The sequence below is a fragment of the Oncorhynchus gorbuscha genome, linkage group LG07, assembly GCF_021184085.1.
Source record: "Oncorhynchus gorbuscha isolate QuinsamMale2020 ecotype Even-year linkage group LG07, OgorEven_v1.0, whole genome shotgun sequence".
Classification (NCBI taxonomy): Eukaryota; Metazoa; Chordata; class Actinopteri; order Salmoniformes; family Salmonidae; genus Oncorhynchus; species Oncorhynchus gorbuscha.
Genome location: NC_060179.1, coordinates 86,565,397 through 86,588,734, shown reverse-complemented (window position 1 = coordinate 86,588,734; position 23,338 = coordinate 86,565,397). Strand labels below are relative to the sequence as shown.

Here is a 23,338-nt window from a genome sequence, read left to right as displayed (position 1 = left end):
GGCATGAGGAGGTAGGCGAATAATACAATTTTGCAGATTAACACTGGAGTGATAAATGATCAGATGGTCATGTACAGGTAGAGATATTGGTGTGCAAAAGAGCAGAAAAATAAATAAATAAAAACAGTATAAAAACAGTATGGGAATGAGGTAGGTGAAAATGGGTGGGCTATTTTCCTATAGACTATGTACAGCTGCAGCGATCGGTTAGCTGCTCGGATAGCTGATGTTTGAAGTTGGTGAGGGAGATAAAAGTCTCCAACTTCAGCGATTTTTGCAATTCGTTCCAGGAGGATGGAGGAGAGCCTGTCTCTCGTCTGAGATCACAAAATATGACCTTTTCATTCAAGACAGGATAAATATATTGTTTCAGGTGATCAAACATGTTTAGTTATGTTTTCCTCAACTTGTTACTCTAACTTTATAGCAAGTCAAGCTAACCTGCAATGCAGAGCAGCTAGCTGGCTAGAAGCTATGCTAGGTTGAAGATAGATTGTGGCTAGCGACCTTCACCTAATGATTATTATAAACAAACTTCATTAACATCACAATAAACTTAAACAGGAGGCATATCATTTGACTGGCTTAACAGTCAATGTGTATTGTTTAACATTATGATTAAAATAGTACTCACTCATAGGAATGGGTAATGGTTTAAAAGTTGCTAGCTATCCCATAAAGCTATCACCGAAAACAGAGGCTTTGAGCCTCATTCACATTTCCAATAAGCACTCAGTTACATTACGCTGAATGCCATGCATTTAAATTGAGAAATCCACAATGGAGTGAAAACGCAACAGCACCGTGCAGTTGCGAGATGGACACTGAAATGTTCAATTTTGCGTCGTCTTCAGTCGAGCCCGAGTCCGTCAAAGAATAAAAAGTTACCGAAACTGAGGATATGAACATTTGGTTTTCGATGATGGCTTTATGGAATAGCTAGCAACTTTGAAACAATTACCAATTCCTATAAGTGAGGACTATTTTAATAGTAATATTTAAAAATACACATTGGCTGTTAGGCCAATTATATGATATGACTGTTGCCTCCTGTTTAAGTTTATTCTGATGTGGTTTGTATTTGATGATATTTATTAGGTGAAGGTCACTGGCTACAATGGTATCTTCAACCCAGTCTAGATTTTAGCTACCTACAATGGTATCTTCAACCCAGTCTAGATTTTAGCTAGCTACATGGTATCTTCAACCTAGCCTAGATTTTAGCTAGCTACAATGGTATCTTCAACCTAGCCTAGATTTTAGCTAGCTACAATGGTATCTTCAACCTAGCCTAGATTTTAGCTAGCTACAATGGTATCTTCAACCTAGCCTAGATTTTAGCTAGCTACAATGGTATCGTCAAACTAGCCTAGCTTTTAGCTAGCTAGCTGCTCTGCAGTACAAGCTAACTTGACTTGCTATAAAGTTAGAGAAACAAGTTGAGGAAAAAGTAACTAAAGAAAACATGTTTACATGGTACACAGAAAATACCCGAGCTCTGAAGCAAGCTTCCAGAAAATTGGAACGGAAATGGCGCCACACCAAACTGGAAGTCTTCCGACTAGCTTGGAAGGATGGTACCGTGCAGTACCGAAGAGCCCTTACTGCTGCTCGATCGTCCTATTTTTCTAACTTAATTGAGGAAAATAAGAACAATCCGAAATTCCTTTTTGATACTGTGGCAAAGCTAACTAAAAAGCAGCATTCCCCAAGAGAGGATGACTTGCACTTTAGCAGTGATAAATTCATGAACTTCTTTGAGGAAAAGATTATGATTATTAGAAAGCAAATTACGGACTCCTCTTTAAACCTACGTATTCCTCCAAACCTCAGTTGTCCTGAGTCTGCACAACTCTGCCAGGACCTAGGATCAAGAGAGACGCTCAAGTGTTTTAGTACTATATCTCTTGACACAATGATGAAAATAATCATGGCCTCTAAACCTTCAAGCTGTATACTGGACCCTATTCCAACTAAACTACTGAAAGAGCTGCTTCCTGTGCTTGGCCCTCCTATGTTGAACATAATAAACGGCTCTCTATCCACTGGATGTGTACCAAACTCACTAAAAGTGGCAGTAATAAAGCCTCTCTTGAAAAAGCCAAACCTTGACCCAGAAAATATAAAAAACTATCGGCCTATATCGAATCTTCCATTCCTCTCAAAGATTTTAGAGAAGGCTGTTGCGCAGCAACTCACTGCCTTCCTGAAGACAAACAATGTATACGAAATGCTTCAGTCTGGTTTTAGACCCCATCATAGCACTGAGACGGCACTTGTGAAGGTGGTAAATGACATTTTGATGGCATCGGACCGAGGCTCTGCATCTGTCCTCGTGCTCCTAGACCTTAGTGCTGCTTTTGATACCATCGATCACCACATTCTTTTGGAGAGATTGGAAACCCAAATTGGTCTACACGGACATGTTCTGGCCTGGTTTAGGTCTTATCTGTCGGAAAGATATCAGTTTGTCTCTGTGAATGGTTTGTCCTCTGACAAATCAACTGTACATTTCGGTGTTCCTCAAGGTTCTGTTTTAGGACCACTATTGTTTTCACTATATATTTTACCTCTTGGGGATGTTATTCGAAAACATAATGTAAACTTTCACTGCTATGCGGATGACACACAGCTGTACATTTCAATGAAACATGGTGAAGCACCAAAATTGCCCTCGCTAGAAGCATGTGTTTCAGACATAAGGAAGTGGATGGCTGCAAACTTTCTACTATTAAACTCGGACAAAACAGAGATGCTTGTTCTAGGTCCCAAGAAACAAAGAGATCTTCTGTTGAATCTGACAATTAATCTTAATGGTTGTACAGTCGTCTCAAATAAAACTGTGAAGGACCTCGGCGTTACTCTGGACCCTGATCTCTCTTTTGAAGAACACATCAAGACCATTTCGAGGATAGCTTTTTTCCATCTACGTAACATTGCAAAAATCAGAAACTTTCTGTCCAAAAATGATGCAGAAAAATTAATCCATGCTTTTGTCACTTCTAGGTTAGACTACTGCAATGCTCTATTTTCCGGCTACCCGGATAAAGCACTAAATAAACTTCAGTTAGTGCTAAATACGGCTGCTAGAATCCTGACTAGAACCAAAAAATTTGATCATATTACTCCAGTGCTAGCCTCTCTACACTGGCTTCCTGTCAAAGCAAGGGCTGATTTCAAGGTTTTACTGCTAACCTACAAAGCATTACATGGGCTTGCTCCTACCTACCTCTCTGATTTGGTCCTGCCGTACATACCTATACGTACGCTACGGTCACAAGACGCAGGCCTCCTAATTGTCCCTAGAATTTCTAAGCAAACAGCTGGAGGCAGGGCTTTCTCCTATAGAGCTCCATTTTTATGGAACGGTCTGCCTACCCATGTCAGAGACGCAAACTCGGTCTCAACCTTTAAGTCTTTACTGAAGACTCATCTCTTCAGTGGGTCATATGATTGAGTGTGGTCTGGCCCAGGAGTGGGAAGGTGAACGGAAAGGCTCTGGAGCAACGAACCGCCCTTGCTGTCTCTGCCTGGCCGGTTCCCCTTTTTCCACTGGGATTCTCTGCCTCTAGCCCTGTTACGGGGCTGAGTCACTGGCTTGCTGGGGCTCTCTCGTGCCGTCCCTGGGGGGTGCGTCACCTGGGTGGGTTGATTCACTGTTGTGGTCGGCCTGTCTGGGTTCCCCCCTTGGGTTGTACCGTGTCGGAGATCTTTGTGGGCTATACTCGGCCTTGTCTCAGGATGGTAAGTTGGTGGTTGAAGATTTCCCTCTAGTGGTGTGGGGGCTGTGCTTTGGCAAAGTGGGTGGGGTTATATCCTTCCTGTTTGGCCCTGTCCGGGGGTGTCCTCGGATGGGGCCACAGTGTCTCCTGACCCCTCCTGTCTCAGCCTCCAGTATTTATGCTGCAGTAGTTTATGTGTCGGGGGCTAGGGTCAGTTTGTTTATCTGGAGTACTTCTCCTGTCCTATTCGGTGTCCTGTGTAAATCTAAGTGTGCGTTCTCTAATTCTCTCCTTCTCTCTTTCTTTCTCTCTCTCGGAGGACCTGAGCCCTAGAACCATGCCCCAGGACTACCTGACATGATGACTCCTTGCTGTCCCCAGTCCACCTGGCCATGCTGCTGCTCCAGTTTCAACTGGCCTGGGCCCTAGGACCATGTCCCAGGACTACCTGACATGAGGACTCCTTGCTGTCCCCAGTCCACCTGGCCATGCTCCTGCTCCAGTTTCAACTGTTCTGCCTTACTATTATTCAACCATGCTGGTCATTTATGAACATTTGAACATCTTGGCCACGTTCTGTTATAATCTCCACCCGGCACAGCCGGAAGAGGACTGGCCACCCCACATATGCTCTCTCTAATTCTCTCTTTCTTTCTCTCTCTCGGAGGACCTGAGCCCTAGGACTGTGCCCCAGGACTACCTGACATGATGGCTCCTTGCTGTCCCCAGTCCACCTGACTGTGCTGCTGCTCCAGTTTCAACTGTTCTGCCTTATTATTATTTGACCATGCTGGTCATTTATGAACATTTGAACATCTTGGTCATGTTCTGTTATAATCTCTACCCGGCACAGCCAGAAGAGGACTGGCCACCCCACATAGCCCGGTTCCTCTCTAGGTTTCTTCCTAGGTTTTGGCCTTTCTAGGGAGTTTTTCCTAGCCACCGTGCTTTTACACCTGCATTGTTTGCTGTTTGGGGTTTTAGGCTGGGTTTCTGTACAGCACTTTGAGATATCAGCTGACGTACGAAGGGCTATATAAATAAATTTGATTTGATTTGATGTTTTATAACCTCTGAAACAATATACTTATATGTCTTGAATGAAAATATCATATTTTGCGATCTTCCAAAATGTTGCGATCTCTCACTAGAGACATGTTCTCCTCCATTTGGCGTTACAAAAACTACAGTTGTCCGTTCAGTCGTGAGGCAAGACTGTGAAGATGACGTAATGAAGTACATCACGATGTAAACGGGGCATAATTATTGCTCCGCACAGACTGGACATGTTAAACCTTTTAAGGCTAAGAGGCAGTATTCGGAAGTTTGGATGACTGAGGTGCCCAAAGTAAACTGCCTGTTACTCAGGTGCCCAAAGTAAACTGCCTGTTACTGCCTGTTAGTATTGGATAGAAAACACTCTAAAGTTTCTAAAACTGTTAAAATAATGTCTGTGCGTATAACAGAAATTATTTGGCAGGCGAAACCCCGAGGACAATCCATCTAGGAATTATTTTTGTGAAGTCATTGGACTTTTCAATGCTTTTCTATGGGAAAGTCTAATAATTAGGGCCCAGATTGCAGTTCCTATGGCTTCCAGTAGATGTCAAGAGTCTTTAGAAATTGTTTCATGCTTGATTTTTGAAAAATTAAGAAGTATTCGTATTCTTTCAAAGTATCCCTCACAAGGATTCTAGTCTTTTGGTGTGTGTGAATGAGTTCCTCGTGCTCCTCGTTATTTTTCTCTGGTATTGAACACAGTTTATTTCGTCTTAAATTGTATCAATTATTTACATATTAGGGTACCTGAGGTTGGATTAGAAACGTTGTTTGAATTGTTTGGACGAAGTTTACAGGTAACTTTTTAGATTCTTTGTAGGCGAGTGGGAAAAGGGTGGATTTCTGAATCAGAAGCACCAAATAAACTGACATTTATGGGATATAAAGAAGGACTTTATCAAACAAAACGACCATTCATTGTTTAACTGGGACCCTTTGGATTGCACAAAGATGAAGATCGTCAAAGGTAATGTATTTTATTTTATTTTTTTATTGAATTTTACCCCTTTTTCTCCCCAATTTCGTGGTGTCCAATTGTTTTAGTAGCTACTATCTTGTCTCATCGCTACAACTCCCGTACGGGCTCGGGAGAGACGAAGGTTGAAAGTCATGCGTCCTCCGATACACAACCCAACCAAGCCGCACTGCTTCTTAACACAGCGCGCATCCAACCCAGAAGCCAGCCGCACCAATGTGTCTGAGGAAACACCGTGCACCTGGCAACCTTGGTTAGCGCGCACTGCCACAGGAGTCGCTGGTGCGCGATGAGACAAGGACATCCCTACCGTCCAAGCCCTCGCGCCTGGTTACAACACAGCCTGGGCGCGAACCCAGAGTCTCTGATGGCACAGCTGGCGCTGCAGTACAGCGCCCCTTAACCACTGCGCCACCCGGGAGGCATTTTACAGCTATTTCTGACATTCGTTATGCCTCTGCTTGGTTGGAAAATGTTTGTGGTTGGTTATTAACCTTTTGTGTGTAGAGGGCAGTATTTTCATTTTTGGCTAAAAAAACGTACCCATTTGAAACTGCCTATTTCTCAGCCCCAGAAACTATAATATAAATATAATTGTCAGATTAGTATAGAAAACACTCTAAAGTTTCCAAAACTGTAAAAAAATATATTGTCTGTGAGTATAACAGTACTGATATTACAGACCTGAGGAAAATCCAATCAGGAAGTGCCTCTTATTTTGAAACCTCTGTTCCTATGCATGGCTATCCTCCATTTAAAGGGATATTAACCAGATGCCTTGTTCTATGGCTTCCCTAAGGTGTCAACAGTCTTTAGACATAGTTTCAGGCTTTTATTTTGAAAAATGAGCGTGAAAGATCACATTGTGTAAGTGGACAGGTGGGGGCTCTCAGAGTGAGTTTTGCGCTATAGAGTAAAGCGGCCATTGTTCCTCCCGGTACTATTGAAAAAGCTACACACTTGGTTGATATATTATCAAAGATATATTTTAAAAACAACCTGAGTATTGATTGTAAAAAACGTTTGACATGTTTCTGTGGACATTATGGATATTATTTGGAATATACGTCTGTGTTGTAGTGACCGCTCTTTCCTGTGGATTTCTGAACATAACGCGACAAACAAACGTTGGTATTTTGGTTATAAAAATAATCTTTATGGAACAAAAGGAACATTTGTTGTGTAACTGGGAGTCTCGTGAGTGAAAACATCCGAAGATCATCAAAGGTAACCTATTTTTTTGATTGCTTTTCTGATTTTCGTGACCTAGCTACTTAATGCTTAGTGTACATAATGTTATGCTATGCCATCGATAAATTTACACAAACGCTTGGATTGCTTTCGCTGTAAAGCATAATTTCAAAATCTGAGACGACAGCTGGATTAACAAAAGGCTAAACTGTGTTTTCCTATATTGCACTTGTGATTTCATGAATATTAATATTTTTAGTAATATTATTTGACTGTGGCGCTATGCTATTCAGCGGTTGCTGATGACAATTATCCCTCTACCGGGATGGGTAGCGTCAACAAGTTAATCTCCGGGAATGAACATAACTATTTTCCATCTTAAATTGTATTGTTTATTTACAAATTAGGGTACATGAGGATTGATTAGGAACGAATAAAACGACCATTCATTGTGTAACTGGGACTCTTTGGATTGCAAAAAGATGAAGATCTTCAAAGGTAAGTGATTTATTTTAGCTATTTTTGAGTTTTGTGACACCTGTGCAGGTTATGAATTCATGTTAATGTGGGAAGTGGGTGAGGCGCTGTCCTCAGACAATCAAATGCTATGCTTTCACCGTAAAGCCTATTGTAAATCGGACAAAGTGGTTCGATTACCAAGATTATAAGCTAAAGAATGGTGTATAATATAACACTTGAATTTATATGAATGTTTAATATTACTACTTTCGTTTTTTGAATTTTGCGCAATGCAATTTCACCGGATGTTGTCGTGGTGGGACGCTAGCGTCCCAAAGATCCGAAAGAAGTTAAGCGGCCGCGCAATGGATCATGGTCATTGTAGTTCATTCCTACGTTTTCTGCGCTAAACTACAGTTTGTAGAATATTATATAAAACTACAACATCGCACAGTTCAGGCTTGATCTGATTTATCGCTACAGCATAAAGCTCACAGAAAAAAACTCTATGAAATGGAATTCAAATAATTGAACTGACATGGATCAATTAGTTGTTTAAAAAAGGATAAAATAACCAAAATGTTGGTTAATTGCTCAGCACTAATACCAGCTGCTTGTACCCTCCAAAGAAGTACATGGCCTTCAGCAGGACAAAGGGGTCAGGGTTAGAGGTCAGGACTCACCAGCTGCTCGTATCCTCCAAAGATGTACATGGCCTTCCCCAGGATGCAGGCAGAGTGGCCATCTCTCGCCCCCGGAACCATTCCAGAAATCTTAGGGATGAACCACCGGTGGTTGTCTAAAGTTCAAAACAGACACGTTAACCTCACACAGAGAAACACATCATCACAGACAGACATACAGAGAGACAGACAGAGAGACAGACAGAGAGACAGACAGACGTTGGAGATCCACTGGAAACTAGACTGCTTTATTCTTCATAAAATGCATCTTCACTTACAAAACAAACTGATCCAAAGTGTAGCCTCCTAGAACAATGATAAGGCCTGTTTGGTACATCTGGTGTAGCCTCCTAGAACAATGATAAGGCCTGTTTGGTACATCTGGTGTAGCCTCCTAGAACAATGATAAGGCCTGTTTGGTACATCTGGTGTAGCCTCCTAGAACAATGATAAGGCCTGTTTGGTACATCTGGTGTAGCCTCCTAGAACAATGATAAGGCCTGTTTGGTACATCTGGTGTAGCCTCCTAGAACAATGATAAGGCCTGTTTGGTACATCTGGTGTAGCCTCTAGAACAATGATAAGGCCTGTTTGGTACATCTGGTGTAGCCTCCTAGAACAATGATAAGGCCTGTTTGGTATATCTGGTGTAGCCTCCTAGAACAATGATACGGACCGCAAAAAGGTTAATAGGGTCTGTCATCCTGCTGAGTTCACTACTCCGGGGGTTATATTCCTTGTTATAAAGAATGTTATAAATAATCATTTGTTTTAATCTGATTGTACATTTAGGATTCTGACAGTTCGACAGCGATAAGGCATAGCTTAAGGATAAAAGGCCTATTCGTTTTAAGACTAAGTCAATGTTCATTCAAGTGTTATAAAATATTATAAGCTAAATAACACTGTTTCATCTGATTGTTGTTGACTTCTATAAATGCACAATACGTAAGCTATTCAAAATAAAGTTGTTTGTGTGACATCGACTCTTCATTTATAATTATATTTTTTGTTCCTGCTTATTGAAAGTGCTGCTGCAGGACCTTATGCCTGATCGCCCATTTCACAATTAAAGGACATTAATAAACACTTGTGGTGACTCATCTCACTTCGGTCTCTAGGTGGACTCACTCTCCCCAAGTAGAACCTCACCAGCCACAACACTTACATTTCATTTACAAATAATACAAACTGACCACAGTTCTTTGTTCGTTTCTTTGCGTTGTTTGTAACATATTTTTTTACTTTTTTGTACATAATGTTGCTGCTACTGTCTCTTATGACCGAAAAAAACTTCTGGGCATCAGACTGCGATTACCCACCACGGAATGGCAGAATCCTTTTTTTGCTTTAAACGAGTCCGATGTGAATGATATACTGCTTCCCGGGAACAGGCCCAGATCCCCGTCAATTGCGTGAAGAGGTGGAGAAAAAGGGGCCCGAGGGCGGGTTGCCTTCTGAGAACTCGTAGGCGATCGAATAAACCCCCACTTCCTTCCATTCCGCGAGAAAAATTGCAATCTTTGTCAAATAAAATGATGACCTACGCGGAAGATTAAACTACTAAACTTCATGGAGTCATGGCTGAACAACGACATTACCAACATACAGCTGGCCGGTTATCCACTGTATCAACAGCTGCAAAAATTAAAGCACGGAGCACTAGTGACTGGATCAATAAAAAAGTGGTCAGATGAAGCAGATGCTAAGCCACAGGTTCCAGGATTCTACAGATGGAATTGAGGAGTACACCACATCAGTCATGGGCTTCTATGCTCGCTTCGAGACTAATAACACTGAAACATGCATGAGAGCACCAGCTGTTCCGGAAGACTGTGTGATCACTCTCTCTGCAGCCGATGTGAGTAAGACCTTTAAACAGGTCAACATTCACAAGGCCGCAGGGCCAGACGGATTACCAGGACGTCTACTCAGAGTATGTGCTGACCAACTGGCAAGTGCCTTCACTGACATTTTAAACCACTCCTTGTCCGAGTCTGCAATACCAACATGTTTTAAGCAGACAACCATAGTCCCTGTGCCCAAGAACACTAAGGTAGCGTACCTAAATGTCTACCGACCCATAGCACTCACGTCTGTAGCCATAAAGTGCTTTGAACGGCAAATCATGGCTCACATCAACACCATTATCCCAGAAACCCTAGACCCACTCCAATTTGAAAACCGCCCCAACAGATCCACAGATGATGTAATCTCTACTGCATTCCACACTTTCCTATCCCACCTTGACAAAAGGGACACCTATCTGAGAATGCTGTTCATTGACTACAGCTCAGCATTCAACACCATAGTGTCCTCAAAGCACATCAATAAGCTAAGGACCCTGGGACTAAACACCTCCCTCTGCAACTGGATCCTGGACTTCCTGACGGTCTGCCCCCAGGTGGTAAGGGTTGGTAACAACACATCCGCCACGCTGATCCTCAACACGGGGGTCCCTCAGGGTTCATGCTCAATCCTTTCCTGCACCTCCTGTTCACTCATGACTGCATGGCCAGGCACGACATTAACCCCATCATTAAGTTTGCCGATGACACAACAACAATCGATAACAACCCTAACCCTAACCCTATAGGGAGGAGGTCAGAGACATGGCCGTGTGGTGCCAGGACAAGAACCTCTCCCTCAACGTGATCAAGACAAAGGAGATGATTGTGGACTACAGGAAAAGGAGGACCGAGCATGTCCCCATTCTCATCGACTAGGCTGTAGTGGAAGAGGTGGAGAGCTTCAAGTTCCTTGGCGTCCACATCACCAACAAACTAGAATGGTCCAAACACACCAAGAGAGTTGTGAAGAGGGCACGATAAAAACCTATTCCCCCTCAGGAGACTGAAAATATTTGGCATGGGTCCTCAGATCCTCAAAAGGTTCTACAGCTGCACCATCGAGAGCATCCTGACTGGTTGCATCACTGCCTGGTATGGCAACTGCTCGGCCTCCGACGGCAAGACACTACAGAGGGTAGTGCGCACGGTCCAGTACATCACCGGGGCTATGCTTCCTGCCATCCAGGTCCTCTACACCAGGCAATTCCAGAGGAAGGCCCTAAAAATTGTCACACTTCAGCCACCCTAGTCATAGACTGTTCTCTCTGCTACCGCAAGAGGTACCGGAGCGTCATGTCAAGGTCCAAGAGGCTTCTAAACAACTTCTACCCCCAAGCCATAAGACTCCTGAACATCTAATCAAATGGCTACCCAGACTATTTGCATTGCCCCCACCTTCTACTCTGCAATTATCTATGCATAGTCACTTTAATAACTCTACCTACATGTACATATTACCTCAACTAACCAGTGCCCCCGCACAATGACTCTGTTTTGGTACCCCCTGTATATAGCCTCCACATTGACTCTGTACTGGTACCCCCTGTATATAGCCTCCACATTGACTCTGTACCGGTACCCCCTGTATATAGCCTCCATATTGTCTCTGTACCGGTACCCCCTGTATATAGCCTCCACATTGACTCTGTACCGGTACCCCCTGTATATAGCCTCCACATTGACTCTGTACCAGTACCCCCTGTATATAGCCTCCACATTGACTCTGTACCGGTACCCCCTGTATATAGCCTCCACATTGACTCTGTACCGGTGCCCCCTGTATATAGCCTCCACATTGACTCTGTACCGGTACCCCCTGTATATAGCCTCCACATTGACTCTGTACCGGTACCCCCTGTATATAGCCTCCACATTGACTCTGTACCGGTACCCCCTGTATATAGCCTCCACATTGACTCTGTACCGGTACCCCCCCTGTATATAGCCTCGCTATTGTTATTTTACTGCTGCTCTTTAATTACTTGTTACTTTTATTTCGTATTCTTACTCATATTTTTTTTGAACTGCATTGTTGGGTAGGGGCACGTAAGTAAGCATTTCATTGTAAAGTATTCGGCACATGTAACTAATACATTTTGATCTGATGAATACAATAACTACGTATTCATACCATGACTCTCCCATTCCATGGAATGGCCACCACACTCTGCTAAAATGTTATCTGGTTTTTCGATGATAGACGGGAGAGACAAGGTTAACTGACTTTATACAAGTAAAGACCAACAAAATACATGGAATGTTCACAGGCTTCATGTTGGGGTAAAAAAGCATATGGTTTTCGAAGAATTGTCAGTAGATGTGATTTTCCTGAGTTACATTTAAAAAAGGATACATGTAACATTTAAAGAGGAGCTGGGTTGGAGAGGCCTATACTGCTACCTACTGTAGTAACAGCAGTGGTGTAGGCATCCTGATAAATAACAATACACCATGTTCTCTTATATCCCAGCACATGAACCAAGAAGGCCGTTTTCTGATGTTGAAAAATACACATTGATTTCATTGTATATCCCCCGAGAGGCATTTTTTTTGTTGTATAGAATTGAAGCTATATTTTATGAAATCCAGGCAGGAATCTTATGTGACCAAAATCATACAAAATCGATAAGATTGACAGACGTAGCAATAAAAAAGGCAAATTCAAGGAGTAATCTCTACAAATACTTTCCAGGACACCTGGAGATTACTATCCCCAACTACAAAAGACTACTCCTTTTTTTCTCTCAAAGGACGAAAAGCTATTCAAGATTAGACTACATTTTCTTTCCTCAAAAAATGATCAACAAGTTTTTTAAAATCATGATATTGTGATATCAGATCATTCTCCAGTATCATGCTTAATTACACCAACAGAAAGTGCACTGAGTGACAGAATATAGAGAATAAACAGCACACTGTCAAGACATAGATTTAATAAATTGCAATAAAATAATAAAGCTGATAAACAATAGAATGGCAAAAGTCTTATCTCACTTGATAAATATCAATCAAGCAGGGTTTATTAAAAATAGACACAAACAAATACAAGAACATGATTTATCAATAATGGCTGTTGATGCCGAAAAGGTATTTTCCATTCAAAACTTTGGAAGCCTTCAATTTTCCCGCTGAAAAAATAAATGTAATAAAAATATTATACAAATATCCTAAATCAAAAATATACACAAATAATACATTATCTGATGAAATTGCTTTAGAAAAAGGAACAAGAGTCCTCTCTCCCCCCCTCCTGTTTGCACTGACAATTGAACCAGGACCCAAACGTAACAGGTATCAGTACTGGTAAACATGAATATAAACTAAACTGATTTGCCAATGATCTCCTGAACAATATTAAAAACTCAATGCAAATAACTAATAATATTAATGATCTACAACAATCCTTTAAGGGGACCGCAAAACATATCAAATACTAAGGATGTTTAATAAATAACAACAAATATATAAAGATGACTTACTGAACAATAGGAAAGCAGATCTATTTCAAATGGAACAATCTTCCCAATAACCTTACAGGTAGACTAAACCTCTTTAGAATGGCATGGCTCCTAAAGGTTTTATATTTATTCTCGGTAAACCAATTACCCCACCAAAGACATTCTTTAAAAGAGTATACTCGGCCATAACAGACTTTATATGTGACCACCACCTCGATTCGGCCAACATCGGAAATTGTGTTTTTTTACATTGGAGAAAAGTAGATTCAGAGCTATAAAATGGTGCATTCAGAAAGCATTCAGATACCGTAGATTCAGAGCTATAAACTGGTGCATTCAGAAAGCATTCAGATACTGTTTTAAACATTGTTACACAACAGCATTATTGTAAAATGGATTCAATTATTTGTTTTTCTCAAGCTACACACAATAGCCAAGTTTTACAGTGTTATTAAAAATGAAAACAGAAATACCGTATTTACATAAGAATTCATACCCTTTGCTAGGAGTTTCGAAATTGAGCTCAGGTGAATCCTGTTTCCATTAATCATCCTTGACATATTTCCACAACTTGATTGGAGTCCACCTGTGGTAAATTCAATTGATTGGACATGATTTGGAAAGGCACACACCTGTCTATAGAATGTCCCACAATCCGGTGTAGAGCATGGCGCTTGCAGCACCAAGGTTGTGGGTTCGATTCCCACAGGGGACCAGTACGAAAAAAGTATTCAAATGTATGCACTCACTACTGCAAGTCACTCTGGATAAGAGCATCTGCTAAATGACTCAAATGTAAATGTTGACAGTGCATGTCAGCGCAAAACCCAAGCTATGAAGTCAAAATAATTGTACGTAGAGCTCCAAGGCGGGATTGTGTTGAGGCACAGATCTGGGGAAGAGAACCAAAAAAATTCTGCAGCATTCAAGGTCCCCAAGAATATAGTGGCCTCCATCATTCTGAAATTGAAGAAGTCAGAAGCAATCAGGGGGAGAAGGGCCTTGGTCAGGGAGGTGACCAAGAACCCAATGGTCACTTTGACAGAGTTCCTCTGGAGATGGGAGAACCTTCCAGAAGTTGACAACCATCTCTGCATCACTCCACCAATCAGGCCTATATGTTAATGCCAGACGGATGCCACTCCTCAACAAAAAGGCACATGACCTCCCCCTTGCGGTTTGCCAAAAGGCACCTAAAGGACTCTGACATTCTCTGGTCTGATGAAACCCAGATTGGCCTGGACTTGAACCCAACCAAATATTCAGTCCCGTTTGTTAACACTGTGTTTTACACTGTTTAAACCAAATATTCAGTCCCGTTTGTTAACACTGTGTTTTACACTGTTTAAACCAAATATTCAGTCCCCTTTACTTTGTCAACACTGTGTTTTACACTGTTTAAACCAAATATTCAGTCCCCTTTGTTAACACTGTGTTTTACACTGTTTAAACCAAATATTCAGTCCCCTTTACTTTGTCAACACTGTGTTTTACACTGTTTAAACCAAATATTCAGTCCCCTTTACTTTGTCAACACTGTGTTTTACACTGTTTAAACCAAATATTCAGTCCCCTTTGTTAACACTGTGTTTTACACTGTTTAAACCAAATATTCAGTCCCCTTTACTTTGTCAACACTGTGTTTTACACTGTTTAAACCAAATATTCAGTCCCCTTTACTTTGTCAACACTGTGTTTTACACTGTTTAAACCAAATATTCAGTCCCCTTTACTTTGTCAACACTGTGTTTTACACTGTTTAAACCAAATATTCAGTCCCCTTTGTTAACACTGTGTTTTACACTGTTTAAACCAAATATTCAGTCCCGTTTGTTAACACTGTGTTTTACACTGTTTAAACCAAATATTCAGTCCCCTTTACTTTGTCAACACTGTGTTTTACACTGTTTAAACCAAATATTCAGTCCCCTTTACTTTGTCAACACTGTGTTTTACACTGTTTAAACCAAATATTCAGTCCCCTTTGTTAACACTGTGTTTTACACTGTTTAAACCAAATATTCAGTCCCCTTTGTCAACACTGTTTTTACACTGTTTAAACCAAATATTCAGTCCCCTTTGTCAACACTGTGTTTACACTGTTTAAACCAAATATTCAGTCCACTTTACTTTGTCAACACTGTGTTTTACACTGTTTAAACCAAATATTCAGTCCCCTTTGTCAACACTGTTTTTACACTGTTTAAACCAAATATTCAGTCCCCTTTGTCAACACTGTGTTTACACTGTTTAAACCAAATATTCAGTCCCCTTTACTTTGTCAACACTGTGTTTTACACTGTTTAAACCAAATATTCAGTCCCCTTTGTCAACACTGTGTTTTACACTGTTTAAACCAAATATTCAGTCCCCTTTGTCAACACTGTGTTTTTACACTGTTTAAACCAAATATTCAGTCCCCTTTGTCAACACTGTGTTTTACACTGTTTAAACCAAATATTCAGTCCTCTTTGTTAACACTGTGTTTTACACTGTTTAAACCAAATATTCAGTCCCCTTTACTTTGTCAACACTGTGTTTTACACTGTTTAAACCAAATATTCAGTCCCCTTTACTTTGTCAACACTGTGTTTTACACTGTTTAAACCAAATATTCAGTCCCCTTTGTTAACACTGTGTTTTACACTGTTTAAACCAAATATTCAGTCCCCTTTACTTTGTCAGCACTGTGTTTTACACTGTTTAAACCAAATATTCAGTCCCCTTTGTTAACACTGTGTTTTACACTGTTTAAACCAAATATTCAGTCCCCTTTGTTAACACTGTGTTTTTACACTGTTTAAACCAAATATTCAGTCCCCTCTGTTAACACTGTGTTTTTACACTGTTTAAACCAAATATTCAGTCCCGTTTGTTAACACTGTGTTTTACACTGTTTAAACCAAATATTCAGTCCCCTTTACTTTGTCAACACTGTGTTTTACACTGTTTAAACCAAATATTCAGTCCCCTTTACTTTGTCAACACTGTGTTTTACACTGTTTAAACCAAATATTCAGTCCCCTTTACTTTGTCAACACTGTGTTTTACACTGTTTAAACCAAATATTCAGTCCCCTTTACTTTGTCAACACTGTGTTTTACACTGTTTAAACCAAATATTCAGTCCCCTTTACTTTGTCAACACTGTGTTTTACACTGTTTAAACCAAATATTCAGTCCCCTTTGTTAACACTGTGTTTTACACTGTTTAAACCAAATATTCAGTCCCCTTTGTCAACACTGTTTTTACACTGTTTAAACCAAATATTCAGTCCCCTTTGTCAACACTGTGTTTACACTGTTTAAACCAAATATTCAGTCCACTTTACTTTGTCAACACTGTGTTTTTACACTGTTTAAACCAAATATTCAGTCCCCTTTGTCAACACTGTTTTTACACTGTTTAAACCAAATATTCAGTCCCCTTTGTCAACACTGTGTTTACACTGTTTAAACCAAATATTCAGTCCCCTTTACTTTGTCAACACTGTGTTTTACACTGTTTAAACCAAATATTCAGTCCCCTTTGTCAACACTGTGTTTTACACTGTTTAAACAAAATATTCAGTCCCCTTTGTCAACACTGTGTTTTTACACTGTTTAAACCAAATATTCAGTCCCCTTTGTCAACACTGTGTTTTACACTGTTTAAACCAAATATTCAGTCCTCTTTGTTAACACTGTGTTTTACACTGTTTAAACCAAATATTCAGTCCCCTTTACTTTGTCAACACTGTGTTTTACACTGTTTAAACCAAATATTCAGTCCCCTTTACTTTGTCAACACTGTGTTTTACACTGTTTAAACCAAATATTCAGTCCCCTTTGTTAACACTGTGTTTTACACTGTTTAAACCAAATATTCAGTCCCCTTTACTTTGTCAGCACTGTGTTTTACACTGTTTAAACCAAATATTCAGTCCCCTTTGTTAACACTGTGTTTTACACTGTTTAAACCAAATATTCAGTCCCCTTTGTTAACACTGTGTTTTACACTGTTTAAACCAAATATTCAGTCCCCTTTGTTAACACTGTGTTTTTACACTGTTTAAACCAAATATTCAGTCCCCTTTACTTTGTCAACACTGTGTTTTACACTGTTTAAACCAAATATTCAGTCCCCTTTGTTAACACTGTTTTTACACTGTTTAAACCAAATATTCAGTCCCCTTTACTTTGTCAACACTGTGTTTTACACTGTTTAAACCAAATATTCAGTCCCCTTTGTTAACACTGTGTTTTTACACTGTTTAAACCAAATATTCAGTCCCCTTTACTTTGTCAACACTGTGTTTTACACTGTTTAAACCAAATATTCAGTCCCCTTTGTTAACACTGTGTTTTACACTGTTTAAACCAAATATTCAGTCCCGTTTGTTAACACTGTGTTTTACACTGTTTAAACCAAATATTCAGTCCCCTTTGTTAACACTGTGTTTTACACTGTTTAAACCAAATATTCAGTCCCCTTTACTTTGTCAACACTGTGTTTTACACTGTTTAAACCAAATATTCAGTCCCCTTTACTTTGTCAACACTGTGTTTTACACTGTTTAAACCAAATATTCAGTCCCCTTTACTTTGTCAACACTGTGTTTTACACTGTTTAAACCAAATATTCAGTCCCCTTTGTTAACACTGTGTTTTACACTGTTTAAACCAAATATTCAGTCCCCTTTACTTTGTCAACACTGTGTTTTACACTGTTTAAACCAAATATTCAGTCCCCTTTACTTTGTCAACACTGTGTTTTACACTGTTTAAACCAAATATTCAGTCCCCTTTACTTTGTCAACACTGTGTTTTACACTGTTTAAACCAAATATTCAGTCCCCTTTACTTTGTCAACACTGTGTTTTACACTGTTTAAACCAAATATTCAGTCCCCTTTACTTTGTCAACACTGTGTTTTACACTGTTTAAACCAAATATTCAGTCCCCTTTGTTAACACTGTGTTTTACACTGTTTAAACCAAATATTCAGTCCCCTTTACTTTGTCAACACTGTGTTTTTACACTGTTTAAACCAAATATTCAGTCCCCTTTGTCAACACTGTTTTTACACTGTTTAAACCAAATATTCAGTCCCCTTTGTCAACACTGTTTTACACTGTTTAAACCAAATATTCAGTCCCCTTTACTTTGTCAACACTGTGTTTTTACACTGTTTAAACCAAATATTCAGTCCCCTTTGTCAACACTGTTTTTACACTGTTTAAACCAAATATTCAGTCCCCTTTGTCAACACTGTGTTTACACTGTTTAAACCAAATATTCAGTCCCCTTTGTTAACACTGTGTTTTACACTGTTTAAACCAAATATTCAGTCCCCTTTACTTTGTCAACACTGTGTTTTACACTGTTTAAACCAAATATTCAGTCCCCTTTACTTTGTCAACACTGTGTTTTACACTGTTTAAACCAAATATTCAGTCCCCTTTACTTTGTCAACACTGTGTTTTACACTGTTTAAACCAAATATTCAGTCCCCTTTACTTTGTCAACACTGTGTTTTACACTGTTTAAACCAAATATTCAGTCCCCTTTACTTTGTCAACACTGTGTTTTACACTGTTTAAACCAAATATTCAGTCCCCTTTGTTAACACTGTGTTTTACACTGTTTAAACCAAATATTCAGTCCCCTTTACTTTGTCAACACTGTGTTTTTACACTGTTTAAACCAAATATTCAGTCCCCTTTGTCAACACTGTTTTTACACTGTTTAAACCAAATATTCAGTCCCCTTTGTCAACACTGTTTTACACTGTTTAAACAAATATTCAGTCCCCTTTACTTGGTCAACACTGTTTTTTACACTGTTTAAACCAAATATTCAGTCCCCTTTGTCAACACTGTTTTTACACTGTTTAAACCAAATATTCAGTCCCCTTTGTCAACACTGTGTTTACACTGTTTAAACCAAATATTCAGTCCCCTTTACTTTGTCAACACTGTGTTTTACACTGTTTAAACCAAATATTCAGTCCCCTTTGTCAACACTGTGTTTTACACTGTTTAAACCAAATATTCAGTCCCCTTTGTCAACACTGTGTTTTTACACTGTTTAAACCAAATATTCAGTCCCCTTTGTTAACACTGTGTTTTACACTGTTTAAACCAAATATTCAGTCCCGTTTGTTAACACTGTGTTTTACACTGTTTAAACCAAATATTCAGTCCCCTTTGTTAACACTGTGTTTTACACTGTTTAAACCAAATATTCAGTCCCCTTTACTTTGTCAACACTGTGTTTTACACTGTTTAAACCAAATATTCAGTCCCCTTTACTTTGTCAACACTGTGTTTTACACTGTTTAAACCAAATATTCAGTCCCCTTTACTTTGTCAACACTGTGTTTTACACTGTTTAAACCAAATATTCAGTCCCCTTTGTTAACACTGTGTTTTACACTGTTTAAACCAAATATTCAGTCCCCTTTACTTTGTCAACACTGTGTTTTACACTGTTTAAACCAAATATTCAGTCCCCTTTACTTTGTCAACACTGTGTTTTACACTGTTTAAACCAAATATTCAGTCCCCTTTACTTTGTCAACACTGTGTTTTACACTGTTTAAACCAAATATTCAGTCCCCTTTACTTTGTCAACACTGTGTTTTACACTGTTTAAACCAAATATTCAGTCCCCTTTACTTTGTCAACACTGTGTTTTACACTGTTTAAACCAAATATTCAGTCCCCTTTGTTAACACTGTGTTTTACACTGTTTAAACCAAATATTCAGTCCCCTTTACTTTGTCAACACTGTGTTTTTACACTGTTTAAACCAAATATTCAGTCCCCTTTGTCAACACTGTTTTTACACTGTTTAAACCAAATATTCAGTCCCCTTTGTCAACACTGTGTTTACACTGTTTAAACCAAATATTCAGTCCCCTTTACTTTGTCAACACTGTGTTTTTACACTGTTTAAACCAAATATTCAGTCCCCTTTGTCAACACTGTTTTTACACTGTTTAAACCAAATATTCAGTCCCCTTTGTCAACACTGTGTTTACACTGTTTAAACCAAATATTCAGTCCCCTTTGTTAACACTGTGTTTTACACTGTTTAAACCAAATATTCAGTCCCCTTTACTTTGTCAACACTGTGTTTTACACTGTTTAAACCAAATATTCAGTCCCCTTTACTTTGTCAACACTGTGTTTTACACTGTTTAAACCAAATATTCAGTCCCCTTTACTTTGTCAACACTGTGTTTTACACTGTTTAAACCAAATATTCAGTCCCCTTTACTTTGTCAACACTGTGTTTTACACTGTTTAAACCAAATATTCAGTCCCCTTTACTTTGTCAACACTGTGTTTTACACTGTTTAAACCAAATATTCAGTCCCCTTTGTTAACACTGTGTTTTACACTGTTTAAACCAAATATTCAGTCCCCTTTACTTTGTCAACACTGTGTTTTTACACTGTTTAAACCAAATATTCAGTCCCCTTTGTCAACACTGTTTTTACACTGTTTAAACCAAATATTCAGTCCCCTTTGTCAACACTGTGTTTACACTGTTTAAACCAAATATTCAGTCCCCTTTGTCAACACTGTGTTTACACTGTTTAAACCAAATATTCACTTTGTCAACACTGTTTTTTACACTGTTTAAACCAAATATTCAGTCCCCTTTGTCAACACTGTGTTTTTACACTGTTTAAACCAAATATTCAGTCCCCTTTGTCAACACTGTTTTTACACTGTTTAAACCAAATATTCAGTCCCCTTTGTCAACACTGTGTTTATTTTAAACAAATATTCAGTCCCCTTTACTTTGTCAACACTGTGTTTTTACACTGTTTAAACCAAATATTCAGTCCCCTTTGTCAACACTGTTTTTACACTGTTTAAACCAAATATTCAGTCCCCTTTGTCAACACTGTGTTTACACTGTTTAAACCAAATATTCAGTCCCCTTTGTTAACACTGTGTTTTACACTGTTTAAACCAAATATTCAGTCCCCTTTACTTTGTCAACACTGTGTTTTACACTGTTTAAACCAAATATTCAGTCCCCTTTACTTTGTCAACACTGTGTTTTACACTGTTTAAACCAAATATTCAGTCCCCTTTACTTTGTCAACACTGTGTTTTACACTGTTTAAACCAAATATTCAGTCCCCTTTACTTTGTCAACACTGTGTTTTACACTGTTTAAACCAAATATTCAGTCCCCTTTACTTTGTCAACACTGTGTTTTACACTGTTTAAACCAAATATTCAGTCCGCTTTGTTAACACTGTGTTTTACACTGTTTAAACCAAATATTCAGTCCCCTTTACTTTGTCAACACTGTGTTTTTACACTGTTTAAACCAAATATTCAGTCCCCTTTGTCAACACTGTTTTTACACTGTTTAAACCAAATATTCAGTCCCCTTTGTCAACACTGTGTTTACACTGTTTAAACCAAATATTCAGTCCCCTTTACTTTGTCAACACTGTGTTTTTACACTGTTTAAACCAAATATTCAGTCCCCTTTGTCAACACTGTTTTTACACTGTTTAAACCAAATATTCAGTCCCCTTTGTCAACACTGTGTTTTACACTGTTTAAACCAAATATTCAGTCCCCTTTGTCAACACTGTGTTTTACACTGTTTAAACCAAATATTCAGTCCCCTTTGTCAACACTGTGTTTTTACACTGTTTAAACCAAATATTCAGTCCCCTTTGTCAACACTGTGTTTTTACACTGTTTAAACCAAATATTCAGTCCCCTTTGTCAACACTGTTTTTACACTGTTTAAACCAAATATTCAGTCCCCTTTGTCAACACTGTGTTTACACTGTTTAAACCAAATATTCAGTCCCCTTTACTTTGTCAACACTGTGTTTTTACACTGTTTAAACCAAATATTCAGTCCCCTTTGTCAACACTGTTTTTACACTGTTTAAACCAAATATTCAGTCCCCTTTACTTTGTCAACACTGTGTTTTACACTGTTTAAACCAAATATTCAGTCCCCTTTGTCAACACTGTGTTTTTACACTGTTTAAACCAAATATTCAGTCCCCTTTGTCAACACTGTGTTTTTACACTGTTTAAACCAAATATTCAGTCCCCTTTGTCAACACTGTGTTTTTACACTGTTTAAACCAAATATTCAGTCCCCTTTGTCAACACTGTGTTTTTACACTGTTTAAACCAAATATTCAGTCCCCTTTGTCAACACTGTGTTTTTACACTGTTTAAACCAAATTGAACACGTTTCATTATTTATTCATGTATTATATAAAGTTCAAATAAAAGTGGTCATTGTTCATTCAGTATTGTTGTAATTGTCATTATTACAAATATGGAGTGAGACATGGTGTCCCAGATGTGCTCAATTGATTCAGGTCTGGTGAACGGGCGGGCCAGTCCATAGCATCAATGCCTTCACCTTGCAGGAACTGCTGACACACTCCAGCCACATGAGGTCTAGCATTGTCTTGCATTAGGAGGAACCCAGGGCCAACCGCACCAGCATATCATCTCGGTACCTAATGGCAGTCAGGCTACCTCTGGCGAGCAACAGATATGCAACAGATATATATACATACAAATACACACGCAAAATCATCCGATTAATCGTATCGGCTATTCTTGGTCCTCCAATAATCGGTATTGGTATCGACGAAAAATCATAATATAGACAGGTGTGTGTCTTTCCAAATTATGTCCAATCAATTTAATTTACCACAGGTGGAGTCCAATCAAGTTGTAGAAACATCGTAAAGGATGATCAATGGAAACAGGATGCACCTGAGCTCCATTTACAGTCTCATAGCAAACGGGCTAAATACTTAAGTAAATAAGGTATGTTGTTTTTTTAAATGTTTTTTTTTTGTATAAATTAGCTAATATTTTGAAAAACCTGTTGTCGCTTTGTCATTATGGGGTATTGTGTGTAGATTGCTGAGGATTTCTATTTTTTAT

General features: G+C 39.1%; 2 protein-coding genes across 2 annotated transcripts in view; both read right to left on the bottom strand.

The window, feature by feature from the left end:
* LOC124039065 (AT-rich interactive domain-containing protein 4B-like) overlaps positions 1 to 23,338 on the bottom strand; it is a 908,546-nt gene that overhangs the window by 272,307 nt on the left and 612,901 nt on the right. The window lies entirely within an intron of this gene.
* LOC124040452 (kelch domain-containing protein 3-like) overlaps positions 1 to 23,338 on the bottom strand; it is a 225,925-nt gene that overhangs the window by 117,164 nt on the left and 85,423 nt on the right. The window contains exon 4 of the mRNA XM_046357667.1: positions 8,091 to 8,206. Coding sequence (XP_046213623.1) covers positions 8,091 to 8,206 — 116 coding nt within the window. The remainder of the gene's footprint in view (positions 1 to 8,090; positions 8,207 to 23,338) is intronic.